Below are 20,075 nucleotides of genomic sequence, written 5' to 3' on the forward strand. Positions count from 1 at the left end.
CACACTAGACATTGATGGGAGTGGAGTCTCGTTATTGGCTTTGCCTGTGGTTCACTAGATTGTTAATCTTATCCAATCTGGAAAGATTGAAAACAATGAGCCTGTTTTCTCTGGTCCTTAAACCATTGAGAGATGATCTCAGTGAACATGTGAGATCCTTAAAGGATTTGACAGGGTAGATGCTGAGGTCCTTTCAGCTGACTGAAGAATCAAGACTGAGGGGTCATAATCTCTGGATAAGAGGCTCACCATTTAGAACTGAGGTGAAGAGATAAGTCTTCAGTCAGAGGCTGTGAATCTTTGGAAGTCTCTAACTGTGAATGTTGAGTTATTGGTTATATTTAAGACTGAGATTGCTGAATTTTTGGATTCTAGTGGAATCTAAGAATGTGAGAACAGCCAGGAAAGTAAATTTAGAAGTTTAATCATGACCTTACTGATGGTGGAGCAGAAAAGAGATGCCAGATGGCTGCTTCTATTTCTTCAGTTTATTTATGTGCTGCATTAATATCTGCAGCCAGGAAACTTTACACTGATTTTATCTTAAAAGGGGGGAATGGATTCATACGTTTAATTGGCTTTACTGTTCTCAGTGAGGAACCTAATTGTTGTAAAATCATAATAATTAAGAGCAGAGTTGAATGGTCAATAACAGGGGTGAAAGGCAGGAGGTTTAGTGAGAATTTGAAGTAAATCGTTTTCACCCCAAGGGTGATGGGTGTCTGGAATGGACTGCCTGAGAGGTTAGTTGAGGTAGGAAACCTCACAACCTTTAAGAAGTGTCTTACCATTCAAGGCTATAGATCTATTGGAAGAAAATAGGACTAATGTAGATTGAGAGTGGATTTTGTGTCTTGTATATTGTATGAATCTACAAGACCATGGCTGAACCTGCCCAGGTCTCACTTTTTTTTGAGCCAGCCCCTCATAGTCCTCAATTCATCATCATTTCAAAAATCTATCGACCTCATCTTTAAATACTTCCAGTGATCCAACCTCCAAGACTCTCTGGGGTAGAGAATTCCTCTCATTTGCTAAACTCTGGGTGAAGAGATTCCTTCACATCTCAGTTTTAAATGAGTCTATCGTTATTCTGAAACTATTCTCCCCTCATTCCTGTCCAAGATTCCCCCACTCGTGGAATCCTCTCAACATCTACTCTGACAAGTACCCTCAGACTCCCTTGAATAATCTTCTTTTCTGGTGAAATCGAATTTAAGGTTGCAGGACTGTGAACGATCAATGCTTGGGTGTGGGCACCAAGAACTGTAACCTGTAGCAGGGGCCATAGATTCAAGTGAAGTGGCAGAAGGATTAGAGGGGATATGAAGAAACACATTTTTATGCAGAGGATGGCGGGTGTCTGGAGTTCACTGCCTGAGTTGGTGGTGGAGGCAGAGACCCTAAATTCCTTTTTAAAAATATCTGGATCTGCACCTTAAGTGCTGTGGGCTGCAGGGCTCTGAGCCAGGGATTAGAAAGGGCATTTGGGTGTCTTTGGATCAGCATGGACAAGATGGGTCGAATGGTCCCCTTCCATGCTGTGTCATTTCCATGCTTCTTCTGTAATTCTCCCTGCACTGAGGACTGAATTACACCTTTCCCCATAGCTAGACCTGGGCACCTCCTCAACAGTTCAAAGGCTTGTCCCTCATTGATGTTCAGTGTCTTTAAGGGAGACTAGTATTCCCAGAAACAAGAGAGAATGATAGTGATTAGTTCCAGTGCTGCTCAAGAGAGAAAATGAACCCTGACTGGTTTTTTACTTCGGTTGCCCTCATCAGGTCATTGAACATTCTGTTGCCCTGTTTGCAGTACCATGACCACCTCTTTCAATGTCAGCATTTTGCTGAGGGAGTCCTTTCCACTCATGATTACCCATCAGCCTTTCTGCCCTTGTTTTGGAAAAGTGTGAAGATCAGACTCAGTGAAGTTTTCATGTCCCCTTTCACTGTGTCTTTGTATTGGTTCCTTTTGGCAGCTCCTCCTTTTGGAAGTCTTTCTCTCAAAGTCTCTGAGGTTGTCTGCTAAGATCTCAATGTGCACAATCTGGCGTTCTGTATCCTCTATGACGAGCTCTCAGTCCTCATCTGACTCGGCGTGCTCTGCTCTTCTCAATTCCAGCACACTTCTCATTACAGCTGCTACCAATATCCAAACCCCCCACCGGCTGAGTGCTCCCATTCTACACAGGATCTTAATGAGGTTTTAAATGAATTACAGCAAGGTCAGCAGGACAACACGTCAGTGGAAGGACATGCCAATTCTGAAGTGCCACATAGTGAAGGCCCCATGTATTTAAAGGACCAATATTATCCTTCTGTAATGGATCCGTTTATCATATTTACTTCGTTTATTTTTAACCAATCTGCTTGGGCATGTCATGGCTCACCTCCGGGACATGGGGGATTTGAACCCAGACATTCTGGCCCAAATGTCGGGACTTAGCACTGTGCCACAAGGTTGTTACATAGACAATATGATCAGTCATAGGAGCAGTAGTCCATTGAACCCCTCGAACCTGTTCCACCATTCAATGGAATCATGCCTGATCTGGGGCCTAACTCCATATATAATGCTTTGACTCAGATGCCTTAATATCTTCGTTTAAAAAAAATTATTAATCCCAGATTTAAATGTAATAACTGATCAAGTAGGATCCCTCAAGATGAGGATGATGTATGTCAGGGACGGTTGGGTCCTCTCAGGTGACACCATGGCTGCACAGTGGCTCAGTGGTTAGCACTGCTGCCTCACAGCGCCGGGGACCTGGGTACAATTCCTGCCTCGGGCAACTATCTGTGTGGAGTTTGCACATTCTTCCTGTGTCTGCGTGGGTTTCCTCCAGGTGCTCCAGTTTCCATCCATAGTCCAAAGATGTGCAGGTTAGGTGAACTGGCCATGCTAAATTACCCGTAGTGTTAGGTGAAGGGGTAAATGCAGTGGAATGGGTCTGGGTGGGTTGCTCTTCAGAGGGTCGGTGTGGACTTGTTGGGCCGAAGGGCCTATTTCCACACTGTAACTAATCTAATCAACAGGCCAATCTGGGCAGAAGTGACAGTAATTGTCTGAGGAGGGGTTTGCGTGGGTTGTAGGTGCGCCTTCTGCTTTCATCACTTCACTGCAGCAGAGTTTATACACACAGTTTCTGACAGTGTTGTGACTTGTCGGATGAGGAGCTGCCACAGGGTACAGTTACCAGAAAATCCCATTCATTGCACAAACACCAATTTATCTCCTTTTGATGAGGCCTTCAGAATGACCTTCCTGTGTTCTCCTTGAGATCAGATGTCACCTTTAAATTGTGAAACGGTGATCTACTTTGGAAGCCAAATATGTATTTGCAGTGTCTGGTGTAGAGGAGCTGATTTCACATGATCAGCAGTGCTGGGAGGATTGGTTCCTGTCAGGACATTAGAGTTTGTTCACCTGCTTTGACAATTGACTTTGAGGTTCCTGCTGAGATGCTGCCAGTAGACGTTTTCTAACAACTGGAGAGGGGTAATCCAACTGTCCAAATTTGTGACAATAACAGCTATGTAGATTAGACCATTTGCCCTTTTACAGAGGTCTCTGCTGTCAAAGACACAGTTGTACAATTTTTGGAAGACTGTGCTGGCACAGAGGGTTCCGTGTTGGATTTCCACACTGATAATGATCTCTTGAGGAAGATAATGAACAAGGTATATGCGAAGTGTGCACTGAATTCTAGAGCACCCCATGTATAAAGGTCTGACAGACTGAGCAAGGGTTCATGACCACCAGCTTTATAAATCTTTGTGATTAATTCTGTGAGAGTTTGCATCATGCCCAAATCCAAGCTCTCAAGCTGTTGAGGGCTTGTGTTGATTTTTGTCTGATGTTACTGTTATGACCTCAGATGAGACCCTCCCCCAAATTTGCTATAATCCCTGGATGAGACCCTTCAAATTCTGTTACAATCCAGTGAGGGATTAGTAACTTTGTTGTAAAGTGCATGAATTTGAAATTTAAGGTAGTTACCAAGAGAATAGCACCTCAAGATTCCACAAATTAAAATTAAAATGAACACAAGAAATTTTACTATTTACAAGTCAGCAAAGCAAAACGTCAACACCATCTTTCCTACTTTAACATTAAAAATTAACATTCGGCATATCCTGAGGTGTCAATCAGGAAAAACTACAACACAAGATCATTGTCTCGCCAAACAGTGAAAACAGGGTGAGATCTCAGCTCGGCAGTCCTGCCCCATTCAGTCAAGAATTGGGGTGGTCAATTAAACAACAAACAGAGGTGGAGTCGCTACAAATATCCTCATATTTAATGACAAAGAGTCTACCATTCAGTAAAAAAGATAAGGCTAATCTACATAGCCTATTGGTATTATTACCAGACTATTAACCCAGAGACCTGGTAATGTTCTGGGAACCTGGGTTCAATCCCTACCATGGCAGGTAGTGGAATTTGAATTCAACAAAAATCTGGAATTAAGAGTCAAATAATGATCATGAAACCATTGTTGATTAATCACTAATGTCCTTTAGGGAAGGAATCTGCCGTCCTTACATGGTCTGGCACACATGAGATTCCAGACTCACAGCAATGTGGTTGACACTTGGAAATTTGGGATGGGTAATAAATACTGACCTGGCCAGTGAATGAATTAAAAACAAAGATATCCACCTACAGCCTAGGTGCAAAGTCAGTGATCCATCTCAGTCTCTTCCTGACGTCCCCAGATCTAACCAGATCCATTGATGTCAAAGACCCTCTCTCCTACAAAAGCTATTTGCCCTGGGAAACTTTGGCAATTGTGCTGAAGATGTGTAGAGGAATGTTTAGCCCCTTGAATTCTGCAATTTTTAAGAAAGTAGACAGGTAGGAGGCTGGAAGAACACAGCAAGCTAGGCAGCATCAGGATGTGGAGAAATCAATGTTTTGTGTGTAACGCTTTATCAGCACTGGGGTTGGGTGTAGGGGAAGCTGCAGATAAAGGGGGTGGTGGGGGCAGGGTGGTGAAGTGGGGACAGGTGAAGACAGGTTGCGAGTACGACCTGGTTGGTCAATGGGAGGAATGAACCTGGTTGGTGGCTGGGAGCAGTGGAAGGGAGGGAGAGGGGCTGAGAAGAGAGTAGGGTGATGGGAAGGGAGGTTTTTTATAATTGGAGAAACCAATGTTGAGTCCTCCGGGTTGTAGGCTGCCCAGACGGAAGATGAGGTGTAACAGAGTCATGGAGTCATAGAGATGTATAGCACGGAAACAGACCCTTCAGTCCAACCCGTCCATGCCGACCAGATATCCCAACCCAATCTAGTCCCAACTGCCAGCATCCGACCCATTTCCCTCCAAACCCTTCCTATTCATATACCCATCCTTTTAAATGTTGCAATTGTACCAGCCTCCACCAGTTCCTCTGGCAGCTCATTCCATACACTTAACATCCTCTGCGTGAAAATGTTGCCCCTCAGGTCTTTTTTATATCTTACCCTCTCAACTTAAACTATGCCCTCTAATTCTGGACTCCCTCACTCCAGGGAAAAGACTTTGTCTATTTACCCTATCTATGCCCCTCATGATTTTATAGACCTCTATAAGGTCACCCCTCAGCCTCCGATGTTCCAGGGAAAACAAGCCCAGACTATTCAACGTCTCCCTATAGCTGAAATCCTCCAACCCTGGCAACATCCTTGTACATCTTTTCTGAACCCATTCAAATTTCACAACATCTTTCCGATAGGAAGGAGACCAGAATTGCATGCAATGTTCCAACAGTGACCTAACCAATGTCCTGTACAGCCGCAACATGACCTCCCAACTCCTGTACTCAATACTCTGACCAATAAAGGAAAGCATACCAAACACCTTCTTCGCTATTCTATCTACCTACGACTCTACTTTCAAGGAGCTATGAACCTGTCAAGGTCTCTTTGTTCAGCAACACTCCCTAGTACCTTACCATTAAGTGTATATGACCTGCTAAGATTTGCTTTCCCAAAATGCAACACCTCGCATTTATCTGAATTAAACTCCATTTGCCACTTCTCAGCCCATTGGTCCATCTGATCAAGATCCCATTGAAATCTGAGGTAACCTTCTTCGCTGTCCACTACACCTCCAATTTTGGTGTCATCTGCAAACTTACTAACTGTACCTCTTATGCTCACATTCACATCATTTATATAAATAATGAAAAGTGGTGGATCTAGCACCGATCCTTGTGGTACTCCACTGGTCACAGATCTCCAACACCACCATCTGTCTTCTACCTTTGAGCCAGTTCTATATCCAAATGGCTAAGTTCTCCCTGTATTCCATGAGATCGAACCTTGCTAACCATTCTCCCATGGGGAACCTTGTTGAACGCCTTACTGAAGTCCATATAGATCACGTCTACCGCTCTACCTTCATCAATCCTCTTTGATACTTCTTCAAAAAACTCAATCAAGTTTGTGAGACATGATTTACCACGCACAAAGCCATGTTGACTATCCTTAATCAGTCCTTGCCTTTCCAAATACATGTACATCCTGTCCCTCAGGATTCCCACCAACAGCTTGCCCACCACCAACGTCAAACTCACTGGTCTATAATTCCCTGGCTTGTCCTTACCACCTTTCTTAAACATTGGCACCACATTAGCCAACCTCCAGTCTTCCAACACCTCACCTGTGACTATCGATGATGCAAATATCTAAGTAAGAGGCCCAGCAATCACTTCCCTAGCTTCCCACAGAGTTCAAGTCTACATCTGATTATGTCCTGGCGATTTATCCACTTTTATGCGTTTCAAGACATCCAGCACTTCCTCCTCTGTAATATGGACATTTTTCAAGATGTCACCATCTATTTCCCTACATTCTATATCTTCCATGTCCTCTTCCAAAGTAAACACTAATGCAAAATACTCGTTTAGTATCTCCCCCATTTTCTGTGGCGCCACACAAAAGCCGCCTTGCTGATCTTTGAGGGGCCCTATTCTCTCCCTAGTTACTCTTTTGTCCTTAATGTATTTGTAAAGACATTAATGTATTTGGATTCTCCTTAACCCTATTTGCCAAAGCTATCTAATGTCCTCTTTTTGCCCTCCTGATTTCCCTCTTTAGTATACTCCTGCTGCCTTTATACACTGTCCTGTCTATACCTGGCATATGCTTTCTTCTTCTTCTCCACAAAACCCTCAATTCCTTTAGTCATCCAGCATTCCCTATACCTACCAGCCTTCCCTTTCACCCTGACAGGAATATACTTCCTCTGGATTCTCATTATCTCATTTTTGAAGGCTTCCCATTTTCTAGCTGTCCCTTTACCTGTGAACAAATGCCCCCAACCAGCTTTTGAAAGTACTTGCCTAATACCGTCAAAAAAGGCCTTTCGCCAATTTAGAACTTCAACATTTAGATCTGATCTATCCTTTTCCATCACTATTTTAAAACTAATAGAATTATGGTCGCTGACCTCAAAGTGCTCCCCCACTAACACCTCAGTCATTTGCCCTGCCTTATTTCCCAAGAGTAGGTCAAGTTTTGCACCTTTTCTAGTAGATACATCCACATACTGAATCAGAAAATTGTCTTGTACACACTTAAGAAATTCCTCTCCATCTAAACCTTTAACACTATGGCAGTCCCAGTCAATGTTTGGAAAGTTAAAATCCCCTACCATAACTACCCTATTATTCTTACAGATAGCTAAGATCCCCTTACAAGTTTGTTTCTCAATTTCCCTCTGACTATTGGGGGGTCTATAATACAATCCCAATAAGATGATCATCCCTTTCTTATTTCTCAGTTCCACCCAAATAATTTCCCTGGATGTCTTTCCGGGAATATCCTCCCTCAGCACAGCTGTAATGCTATCCCTTATCAAAAATGCCACTCCCCCCTCCTCTCTTGCCTCCCTTTCTATCCTTCCTGTAGCATTTGTATCCTGGAACATCTCTAGTAGGTACATTGTTGTGGAAATTAAATTGACTCGACTCAACTATTAGTAAGAGCAAAGAAAAGAGCTTTATTAATTTTAACCTCTGCAATGCAGAGGGACCAATACACGTGGCAAAAATACCTTGTGTAAGGGCATTTGAGAATAATTCAGAAACTCTTCTTATACCATTCTTATCACAGTCTCAAGGACAAAGACTGGGAAAACTCAAGTTGTTATTTTTTTCATTCCTTTGTTGTGGACATACTGTTCTTATGTTTTCTTTAGCTCAAATCTAAAATCGACTGCTCACAAGGCCAGAGCTGAAAATGTGTTGCTGGAAAAGCTCAGGAGGTCAGGCAGCATCCAAGGAGCAGCTCATGCCCGAAACGTCAATTCTCCTGCTCCTTGGATGCTGCCTGACCTGCTGCGCTTTTCCAGCAACACATTTTCAGCTCTGATCTCCAGCATCTGCAGTCCTCACTTTCTCCTCCCTGCTCACAAGGCCAGTTTGAATGTTTACAAAGTTCCGCAGAGAACAAGCTGTCCCTCGACTGCAGACTTCAGAAAAGTTGCAAAGTGTCAGAAAAGTTTTAAATATTCTCTTTCAGATTTCAGAGTAAATGTTAATTTTGTTCATTTTCCATTTTATGCATCCATTAACTGGATCAGAAAATTTTCTTGTACACACTTAACAAATCCCTCTCCATCTAAGCCCTTAATACTATAGCAGTCCTATTTGTTCCAATTTGCAGTTTGATTCATCATGGCAATGGAGGAGGCCAAGGATGGTCATGTCAGAAAGGGAGTGGGAAGGGGAATTAAAATGGGCAGTGACTGGGAGGTCCAGTCGGCCCCATGTGGGCCCCATGCTTAGCAAACCGTTCCCTAAATTTACGTTTGGTCTCCCTGATGTAGAAAAGGCCACATCGGGAGTACTTGAAACTAGGTTGGAAGAGAGGCAGGTGAACCTCTATCTCACCTGGAAGGATTGTTTGGCCCCCTGGATGAAGGTCAGAGGGGTGGTGTACCAGCAGGTTTTACATCTTTTCCGGTTGCAGGGAAAAGTTCCTGGGGTTTCTGGGGGTTGGTAGGGAGAGTGGTGCAAACCAAGGCAGAAGAGGGGTGGGGAGAGGAAGGTGTTCTTAATGGTGGGGTCTAGTTGGAACTTTTAAGAAGACACACAATAGTCTTTCTTGTAAGTTTATGTCAAAGGAATGATTAATCATTTATTTTTGTGATGTGGAGGAGCCGGTGTTGGATTGGGGTGGACAAATTTAAAAATCACACAACACCAGGTTATAGTCCAACAGATTTATTTGGAAGTACTAGAGTCATAGAGTCATAGAGATGTACAGCATGGAAACAGACCCTTCGGTCCAACCCGACCAGATATCCCAACCCAATCTAGTCCCACCTGCCAGCACCCAGCCCATATCCCTCCAAACCTTTCCTATTCATAAACCCATCCAAATGCCTCTTAAATGTTGCAATTGTACCAGCCTCAACCACATCCTCTGGCAGCTCATTCCTTACACGTACCACCCTCTGCATGAAAAAGTTGCCCCTTAGGTATCTTTTATATCTTTCCCCTCTCACCCTAAACCTATGCCCTTTAGTTCTGGACTCCCCGACCCCAGGCAAAAGACTTTGTCTATTTATCATATCTGTGCCCCTCATAATTTTGTAAACCTCTATAAAGTCACCCCTCAGCCTCCAACGCTCCAGGGAAAACAGCCCCAGCCTGTTCAGCCTCTCCTTGTAGCTCAAATCCTCCAACCCTGGCAACATTCCTGTAAACCTTTGCTGAACCCTTTCAAGTTTCGCAACATCTTTCTGATAGCAAGGAGACCAGAATTTCACGCAATATTCCAACAGTGGCCTAACCAATGTCCTGTACAGCTGCAACATGATCTCCCAAATCCTGTACTCAATACTCTGACCAATAAAGGAAAGCATACCAAACGCCTTCTTCACTATCCTATCTACCTGTGACTCCAGTTTCAAGGAGCTATGAACCTGCACTCCAAGGTCTCTTTGTTCAGCAACACTCCCTAGGACATTTCCATTAAGTGTACAAGTCCTGCTAAGATTTGCTTTTCCAAAATGCAGCACCTCACATTTAGCTGAATTAAACTCCATCTGCCACTTCTCAGCCCATTGGCTGATCTGGTCCAGATCCTGTTGTAATCTGAGGTAACCCTCTTCGCTGTCCACTACACCTCCAATTTTGGTGTCATCTGCAAACTTACTAACTGTACCTCTTAGGCTCACATCCAAATCATTTATGTAAATGACAAAAAGTAAAGGACCCAGCACTGATCCTTGTGCACTCCACTGGTCACAGGACTCCAGTCTGAAAAACAACCCTCCACCACCACCCTCTGTCTTCTACCTTTTAGCCAGCAGAATGCTGTTCCTTCATCAGGTAGCTAGTTGGGCAGGATCATAAATGTTTGTTTTATTTTTTCACAACAGCCTGAATATAAATGCAGCAAACATCCACTCCTTGTTCATACAGGAAAAGATGATTCCAACAGAAAAGCATGTATCTTTAGAAGAGACAGAGAGAAGGTGTTTCTCTTTTAGTGCTTCAAGATGCAGGCCTAAGAATTCTCTTCTTGATTCCCTGAAGAAAAGTACAGTTGACGGTTGTGGTGATGAATTTCTAATGTTTCCTACCAAGCAAGAACAAGTTTCAAGCTTTTCCAGCCAGAGTTGGTTGGACGCCTGTGGTGAAAACTGTAATCTTTTAGGCAAAAGAGCTCAGTCTCCACTTGCCTGCTAACAGTGGAGTTTTCAAGCAGTCACCTTTCTTTCTGGGAACGAGGGCTTCCCTCTCATCTTCACATCCCACACTGACCCACTGGCCTGTGCTTTGTGATGAAGAAGGTATTTTCAATCAAGCCAGTCTCTGTCATGTGACAAGGTTGACCATTCTATGGTTTACGCAATGGGTTAATGGCTGATAAATGGGTCACACAGTAGAGAATGCTTGATATCTTGTCACCATTCCAGCTGGAACAGCCTCAAAAAGCCTTTTTTTGTGGATCCTATTTAATGGGGCCAGTGTGTTTACCAGGCATGACTTTCTCTCCTGGGTCAGGAACGCAGAGTCAGGACATGTCCCAACTCTGCAAATCTGACCTGGGGGAAACTCCAGGCTGGCCAGGTTCTCTGGCAGTTTGAGTTGGGAAAACCTGGAATGAATGTATAGGCTGATAGATGCAAAGGCAGGCTGGGTAATAGCTGATCTTCAGGCTCCAGCATCATGTCGCAATAAATCATTGGACAGCCTTCTATGTCCATATTCCTAACATCCCCTCACCACCATCCTGCAGGTACTCTCCATGCCATATTATGCCCCCAACTAAGCCCTTGTCCCTTTAAAACCACCACCCTAACCTATGGCCTTTTGTCCCCATAACTCTACAAAGTCTCCATAACAACTCACCGTGTTACAGATAAATGACAATAGGTGGTTATCATCAAGGATATGTTAGCTCTCTCTTCAGCTTCCTACTTTCCACTTCCCCACAGAAACAAAGTAATTTCCATAAGTGACACAGAGACTTAAAGATGATAAGCTGTTGAGGGTGAATACCTCTTTATTATGAAGTGTAAGAGAGGATTTTGATCTTGTTGTGGAAGGAGACCCTATCAATGTATTAAAGACTCTGCCTCACTAATCCTAACTCCCCGGCTTGTTACCAAGGGATTAAAGTGGCTCAGAAGTTAATATTGCAGCCTCATAGTGTCAGAGACCCAGGATCAATTCTGACCTCAGGTGACTGCCTGTGTGGAATTGTAATGTGGAGATGCTAGTGTTGGATGGGTAGCCAAAGTTAAAAATTGCACAACATAAGGTTATAGGTCAGCAGGTATGTTTGGAAGCACTAGCTTTGGAGCACTGCTCCTTCATCAGGTAGCTGTGGAGCAGGATCATAAAACACAGAATTTATAGCAAATGTTCACTGTGTCATGCGACTGATACGATATGTTAAACAAACCTAGATTGCTGTTAAGTCTTTCATCTTTTAGAATGGGTTGCAGATTTCAGTTCATTAATATGTAAATCTCAGAACTTCTTCCAAGTCACATTCATGAGATAATTTAATGTTTTATATAAAAAGGTGATAGCTCATCTCAAACAATGCATTAAAAGTGTGAGGTTAGAGTCTGTCTATATCCCAATCTTGAGTCAGACTGGTTCCGTTTGCAAAGTAGGAATTTATAAAATCTTACATGGATTGATTGCCTGCAGATTGTGTGCTTTTTGATCAAAATAGAATATTTCTGCAAATATAATTCTGCAAATGTAAATTCACCTCAGTTATCTCAAGAATGTGATTTGAAAGAACGTCTGAGATTTGCATATTAATGAACTGAAACCTGCAACCCATTCTAAAAGATGAAAGACTTAACAGCAATCTAGGTTTGTTCAACATATCGTATCAGTTGCATGACACAGTGAACATTTGCTATAAATTCTGTGTTTTATGATCCTGCTCCACAGCTACCTGATAAAGGAGCAGCGCTCTGAAAGCTAGTACTTCCAAATCAACCTGGCGTTGTGTGATTTTTAACTGTGTGGAGGTGCACGTTCTCCCCATGTCTATGTGGATTTCCTCTGGGTGCTCCGGTTTCCTCCCGCAGTCTGAAGATATGCAGGTTAGATAGATTGGCTAAGCTAAATTGCCGATAATGTCCAGGGATGTGGAGGCTAGATGGATTAGCCATCAGAAATGCATGAATAGGACAAAGGAGTGGGTCTGGGTGGGATGTTCTTTGGAAGGTTGGTGTGGAGTGAATGGGCTGAAGGGCCTGTTTCCACACTGTAGAGATTCTATGAAGCCAAAGGCAGGCATGGATTTTAATATGTTCAAAGACTTGAGGAAGGAAAGGGAGTTTGGAAATGGAAAGGATGGATAAAAAGAAGGGTGGAATTTTGAGGATTGGTGTGATGAGGGAAATTTGAAAGTGTTGGCGATGTTCCCTGAGGAGAGGAAACACTAATGATGTCAGCAACGAGAGTGTGGTGCTGGAAAAGCACAGCGGGTCAGGTAGCATCCGAGGAGCAGGAGAGTTGACGTTTCGGGCATAAGCCCTTCATCAGGAAGGGCTTATGCCCGAAACATTGATTGTCCTGCTCCTCAGATGCTGCCCTGCTGCGCTTTTCCAGCACCACACTCTCAACTCTGATCTCCAGCATCTACAGTCCTCACTTTCTCCTAATGATGTCATCAACACAGGAGCAAAAAGGGAAGTCAGGTGACCAGCTGTTTGGTGAGAATGTGGTTGAGTGAGCAAGCATCATCAAGGAAAATGGAGGGCTCTGTCTTTGCAATGTATTCTCTCTATATTTTATATTCAGCAGTATTGCCGCAGGGCATCTTTTCAAGTGGACAGGAGTTCAGTCCCAAGGCAGTTTCTGTATGAGGGAAATGAAGGCTTCAAAGGAATAGGCTTTTGAGATTGAAATAAAAATTGCCTCAGGGAGTACATTAAAAACAGGGTAATTTAGAAGCTGGACAGTTACCAAACAGACATCTGTAATTATGGTTGCGTTTTTGAAAGAAAAATGTCCCAAGATTTAAAGAGGGTGCAATTTACCATTTTGTTCTTCAGGGTTTCATTTTAAGGCTGAGTCTAATTTATTGCTGATACCCATAATGGACAAATTTTATGAGCAGATATTGAAACATTTATGTCTTAGATTGATACTGGTGCCATTTATGACCGTATTAGCAAATGCATGAACTTTTAACAGAGATGGTACATTCACAAAGGAAGACTATCACATCTTAACAATGTCCTGCTTTACCTGCAAACCTCATTTTGGTTTAAAGTTTTACTGAGGTACAAAAGTAACTGACGATCCAGATGATAGGCTATCCAGTGAGCTCGCCACATGAATTTCAAAGCCTGAATTTATCTTTGCCTTTCTCTGAATTATTCATTTAATTAACTGGAAGCTGATTGTGTAAGTATGAAGTGAATGCGCTGTTGATTTGGTGTCTGAGTCTCCTATGTTCAGTTCTTTGTTCTCTGCATGAGTGATAAATGAGTGGATGGGACCTTTTCTTTAATCAAATGATGGACACGTGGGGAAAAGAATGTGCTACTTCATGTAGCAAATAGACCTGGGGCGTTACAGTCATTATCCATTGTTAAAAGTGAGTGATGATGTGATATTTATGGGCAGAGACTCGTGCCTTCAGAGTCTTCAATCATTTTGCTGTCTAGACTTTAGGTAAAGCCAAACTGATTTGTGTTAATTTATGGCAACTTTGATTATATAATGTTTGCAGACAGCACGGCCCAAGAAAATAAGTCTTGCTGTCTCAAAACAGAGCCTCCAAAATATCAATTAAAGTTTTCCAAAATCCTCATACATCTTTGGTGACATTTTATTTGTCATTGTTGAAATGAGGTACTGCAGCCTAGAACATTAATGTACAATATGCTATTGTCAGTTACTCCAAGTGTAAGAAGTGTAGGAGAATAAGAATCAGATCACAATGTTCCTCTGCTCTTCTCCTGTAACTGGAATGACTTGCTCTGCACATACAAACAGATTCAATCACTTATCACACAGCTTTTGAGAACTTGGTACTGCAAGCAGAAAAATTGTGAGTTTAAATGGCACCAGCTTTGAGGCAACTGCAAAGTCTTCCCTAGGTCCAGAGATCTATATGGATTTAACCTTTAAGGATCTCCCTTGGACCTGCTAGTTCCTGTCATGTTTAGCTGTACTGCTGAGTACCTCTTTCTTCTTCCAGTGTTTAGAATTACAATTCTAAAATTAGCATCAAATCATATAAAATGTAGCTGGAATGGATTTTCTAAAGAAATGTTACGTTTGACATAGTTAATGTCATAATTTCATTAAAGAGGTGAATTAGAAGAGAACCTGCCGGTGAATTAATACTGCAGCTGCGTATATAGGTTTAAGAATTAATTTGATAACGCATCTAACAAGATGGGGGGATCTTGTTAGAAAAAAAATGGCTTATAGTATAGAGGAACTAGTATAGAATGGTTAGAAAATGTGTTTCTGAACAGGAGATAAAACATCAGGATTAATCTGTTTCACCTGGCTTGGAAAATGGTTAGAAATAGCTTAATTCACGGGTCAGTGTTGGATGGATTTTGATGTACAGAACAACCTCAGTTATCTGAACTCAATTATCCGAATAAGATGTCAAGGTCCCATAAAAATGTTATCTGTTATCTGAACAATCAGTTATCTGAATAATCAGTTATCAAAACAAAATACTCCCTACCTGTCTCATTCAGATAGTCGAGGTTGTTCAGTATATACATGATTTGAGCTTGGAAACAGAGCACAACATTGAAATATACTGATGAGACAAAATGAGTAGATTTGCAAATAATCAAGAAGACAATAAAAGATTTCAAAAGTTAACAGAATGCGAAGACAGGCAGTTGAAGCAATTTAGTGTGTATATATTTGAGGTATTACCTTTTGGAAAGAAGAACAAATAATGGGAACATATACTGAATAGAAAAGTGCTGAAGAATATGAAGTCCACGGACATAATTCTTGAATTGTTTTGATAAATGCCATAAAGAGGGTCAGTAACATTTTAGGTTACGTAGAATATGGAATGCCTTACTAAAGGAAGATAGGACCATTGCTTATTTTAAGGAATGGCTAGAATCAGATTTGAACACAGGAACATATAGGCCATCGTGAATAATAGTTAACAAACAGACTCTAATCTAAACTTTGAGAGTTGACTGATTTGCTTTATTATTGTCACATGCACTGAGATATAGTGAAAAGTATTGTTTTATACTCTATCCAGAGTTGAAAAATGTGTTGCTGGAAAAACACAGCAGGCCAGGCAGCATCCGAGGAGCAGGAGAATCGATGCTTCGGGCATAAGCTCTTCTTCAGGAATGATTCAGTGATTCCTGAAGAAGGGCTTATGCTCGAAGCGTCGATTCTCTTGCTCCTCGGATGCTGTCTAGCCTGCTGTGTTTTACCAGCACCACATTTCTCAACTCTGGTCTCCAGCATCTGCAGTCCTCACTTTCTCCTTATACTCTATCCAGTCAAGTCATACCTTATAAAAGTATAACAGGGTAATAGAACAGAATGCAGAGTATAGTGTTACAGCTACAAGAAGGTGCAGAGAAAGATCAACTCAAAAACAGATCGTTCTGCTGTAACGCGTTTTGTTAACGCAAATTCTCTGTAACGCAATTGATGAAGTGGGGATACTGTTTCTAAAGGGGGAGTTTTTAAAATGTGTGTTGGCTGTAATGTGACTACAGAGGAACCTCGATTATCCGAATACCAATTATCCGAAAATCAGATTATCCGAAGGAGATCTCGAGGTCCCGATAGAAACATTACATCAAGGATGTGTTTCTAACAGCGATCATGCCTTTTATTTACAGTGATTAAACAGGCACCATCTCCAAATGACTGACCTTCCATCCTCTCTCTCTCTCCCCACATTTTCTCTGGAGTTCGGGGTGTACACGAATCCCCCCCCTTCCCCGACAATCAGATCAACATTGTCCTGTACAGGGCAGAGGTGGGACCTGTCGAAACGTTGCTGTGAAAGTGTGTGTGTGTGTGTGTGTGTGTGTGTGTGTGTGTGTGTGTGTGTGTGTGTGTGTGTGTGTGTGTGTGTGTGTGTGTGTGTGTGTGTGTGTGTGTGTGTGTGTGTGTGTGTGTGTGTGTGTGTGTGTGTGTGTGTGTGTGTGTGTGTGTGTGTGTGTACACACACTATTTGGAGACGTACCACACAAAGGCAGTAGCAGCAGTCTTTTGTTGGTGTCCAGTCCAGCTGCTGCAGTCTCCTGAATGGGGAGCAGACTTTAAAAACTCCGAGCCCCAGAGGAAAGGCAGTTCATCGATTAACCGGATAATTGATTATCCAAACTAAATACTGCCTGCCCATCTTGTTTGGATAATCAAGGTTCCCCTTTACATCACCAACACTTGAAGCGCTGTTTCTAAAACGTGATTTTTCTCTAATGTGGAGTTGCACAAGAATGTAGCCATCGTGTTATAGAAGAACTACCTGTATATAAGAGGTCTGTACATAACTCTGTTCCAGTTTCTGAAGATGCTGCCAGACCTGTTGAGTATATGAAACATTTTTGGTTTGATTATTTAAAAAAGTGAGATTAGTGGGTTCAATCTCACTGTAGCAGCTGTTGGAATTTAGTTTTAATGAATAAACCTGGAGTTGAAAACTAGTACTGGTAGCGGTGATACTGAAACCAGTGTGAATGATTGTAAGAACTCATCTGGTTCAGAAATCGGAATAGAATCTGCTGTCCTCAACTGGCAGGGCATGTATATGACTCCAGAATCACAGAAATGTGCTTGACTTTTAATTGACCTCTGACATGACCGCGCAAGCCACTCAGTTCAAGGGCAATTAGGAATGAACAATAAATACAAATGTATGAATTAGAAATGTAGGTCAGGAAATAAGATACTGACTGATCTGTTTGTGTTTCCAATTCCACATTCCAATCCATCCCTGATAACCTTTGCTTGCCGAACCTATCAAATATCTATTTAATTTTACCTTAAAACTATTCAAGAACCCTTTCCCCATTGCCTTCTGTGACAAAGAGATTCCACTCCCCCACCCCCCCAACCATTGCACAACCCTCTGACAGAAAATATTTTCCTCATCTCTAATTTAAAGAAGTGATCCCTAATTTTAAAAGAGTGCCTCCTAGTTCTGGACTCACTCAGAACAAGAAACATTATTTCCATATCTTTCAGGATCTTATCTCCTTCAATCAAGTCGTCAACCTTACCCTTTGAAGTAATAAGATCCTAAGGAGTCTTGACAGGGAAGATATGTTTCCTCTTGTGGGGAAATCTAGAGCGAGAGGTCATTGTTTAAAAACCAGGAGTCACCAATTTAAAACAGAAATGAGAAGATTGTTTTGTTCCCAGTGGGTTGTGTGACTTTACAATGCTTTTCCCAAAAAGTTGGTGGAAGCAGATTCCTTGAAGATTTTAAGGCAGAGGTGGATAAAGTGTTGGAAAGCGAGGTAGGGTGAAAAGTTATAAGGGTACGTCGGAACATACAATCAGAAGGGAGCTGAATAACCTACTCCTACTCCGAATTTGTATGTTCATGTAACCTCCAATAACAGGGCAGCATGGTGGCTCAATGGTTAGCACTACTGCCTCACAGCGCCAGGATCCCAGGTTTGATTCTAGCCTTGGGCAACTGTCTGTGTGGAGTTTGCGCATTCTCTCTGTGTCAGTGTGCGTTTCCTCCGGGTGCTCCGGTTTCCTCCCACAGTCCAAAGATGTGCAGGTCAGGTGAATTGGCCATACTAAATTGCCCATAGTATTAGGTGCATTAGTCAGAGGGAAATGGGTCTGGGTGGGTTACTCTTTGGAGGGTCAGTGTGGACTGGTTGGGCCGAAGGGCCTGTTTCCACACAGTAGGGAATCTAATCAACCACAAGTTTGTATCAGATATGACTCTGACCAGCAGAGAGTTTGCCCCCGATTCTCATTGACTCCAGTTTTGCAAGGACTCCTTGATGCCACACTCGGTCAAACGCTGTCTTGATGAGAAGAGCAGTTATGGTCAAAGAGTGTGGTGCTGGAAAAGCACAACTGGTCAGGCAGCATCAAACTGACGTTTCAAGCATAAGCTCTTCATCATGAATGAGGGGGTGGCCCAAGGAAGCTGAGTGATAACTGGTAAGGGGCATAGGGTTGGGGGAAGGTAGCTGGGAATGCGATGGGTAGATGAAGTTGGGGGTGAAGGTGATAGGTTGGAGAGGAGGGTGGACAGGTGGGACAGGCCAAGAGGGAGGTTCCGAATTGGATGGTTGGTTCTGAGGTAAGGTTGGGGAGGTGGATAACTTACTTATCAGTGAGTAAGTTATCATTGAACAAGTCCCCTTTGATAGCCCTGTCAGTGACCCCTTCCACCACTGTGTGATAAGCAGATTTTAGAATCCAGTAACAAAAGCTGTCAATTAATTTGTTGCAGTTTGGTGCTAAATCTGGTCCACAAGAACAATGAGCTGAGCTGAGCTGAGTTGAGATGCCTCTGATTTGAAACTGAGAATCCTGAATCATTTCTCTATCAATCTCTGAATCAAGACTTCATGAAGAGGATATTCGTTGCACAAAGACCTGCGATGGAATCACATATTTCTATTAGTGTGTACTGTGTGTGCAGCAGTCATTGTAATGCAGTTTACGTAAGATAAAGACTTAAAACTGTATACATGTAATCCACATGACTTTTAAACTATTTCTAAAAGGTATTGCATGATAGAAATTCTGCATCAAATATAGATGCCATTTACAAATTAAAATTTATAGCAGAAGTATTATTATGTTGAATGATTATAGCTATACTCTTGAACAATAAAATAATTTATCCTGAACTTGTCTTTGTTTTCTATTTCCAGAACAAATTGCAGTATCATTCTTCGATATCTGACAGTGTAACAAAGTTTTCACCTCAGAACTATCATTTTGCAATGCTAATGTATCTTGATTCATAGGTCCCTGTTCTTCGCAAAAAGTCAGAATAGATTCTGGCTCTAGAGATATTAGATTAATGCAAGGTGTTTGCAGTATTTTGATTCCTTGTTTGCTCAATGGGTACCATCATAGTAATAATACTTGTATTTGTAATAATGATTAGAGTACCTTCCAAAGCCATGACTATCATCTAAAATGGGAAGAGTTATCAGATACAATTGAACATCACTACCAACAAGTTCCCATCCAAACCACCTATCATCCTGACTTGGAAATCTGTTACTGTTCCTTCACTGTCACTGGATTGAAATCCTGGACTCTCTGTCCAACAGAATTGTGGGTCTACCTACACCATATAGACTGCAAAGGTTTATGAAGCGAGCTCGCCACCATCTTACCAAGGGAAATGGAGGAATGGGAGAAAGTGAGGACTGCAGATGCTGGAGATCAGAGTTGAGAGTTGGTGCTGGAAAAGCACAGCAGGTCAGGCAGCATCTGAGGAGCAGGAGAATTGAAGTTTCGGGCATAAGCCCTTCAGAAATTAGGCTTGTGGGCCAGGGAACTGATCGATAGATAGGAAGGGGGTGGGTTTGGGGGTAAGGTAGCTGAGAATACAATAAGTAGATGAAGCTGAGGGAGAAGGTGATAGGTTGG

General features: G+C 42.3%; 1 protein-coding gene across 5 annotated transcripts in view; it reads left to right on the top strand.

Moving 5' to 3' along the window:
* Positions 1 to 19,321, top strand: part of LOC122550083 (integrin beta-1-like) — a 101,307-nt gene extending 81,986 nt beyond the window's left edge. For all 5 annotated transcript variants that reach the window (XM_043690612.2, XM_043690614.2, XM_043690617.2 and 2 more), the window contains one exon: positions 18,919 to 19,321. In XM_043690612.2, coding sequence (XP_043546547.1) covers positions 18,919 to 18,929 — 11 coding nt within the window. In that variant the 3' untranslated portion in view covers positions 18,930 to 19,321. The remainder of the gene's footprint in view (positions 1 to 18,918) is intronic.
* The last annotated feature ends 754 nt before the right edge of the window (positions 19,322 to 20,075 follow it).

The sequence above is a fragment of the Chiloscyllium plagiosum genome, unplaced genomic scaffold (genome assembly GCF_037043375.1).
Source record: "Chiloscyllium plagiosum isolate Xiang-an unplaced genomic scaffold, Cpla_swu_hap1 HiC_scaffold_5, whole genome shotgun sequence".
Lineage (NCBI taxonomy): Eukaryota > Metazoa > Chordata > Chondrichthyes > Orectolobiformes > Hemiscylliidae > Chiloscyllium > Chiloscyllium plagiosum.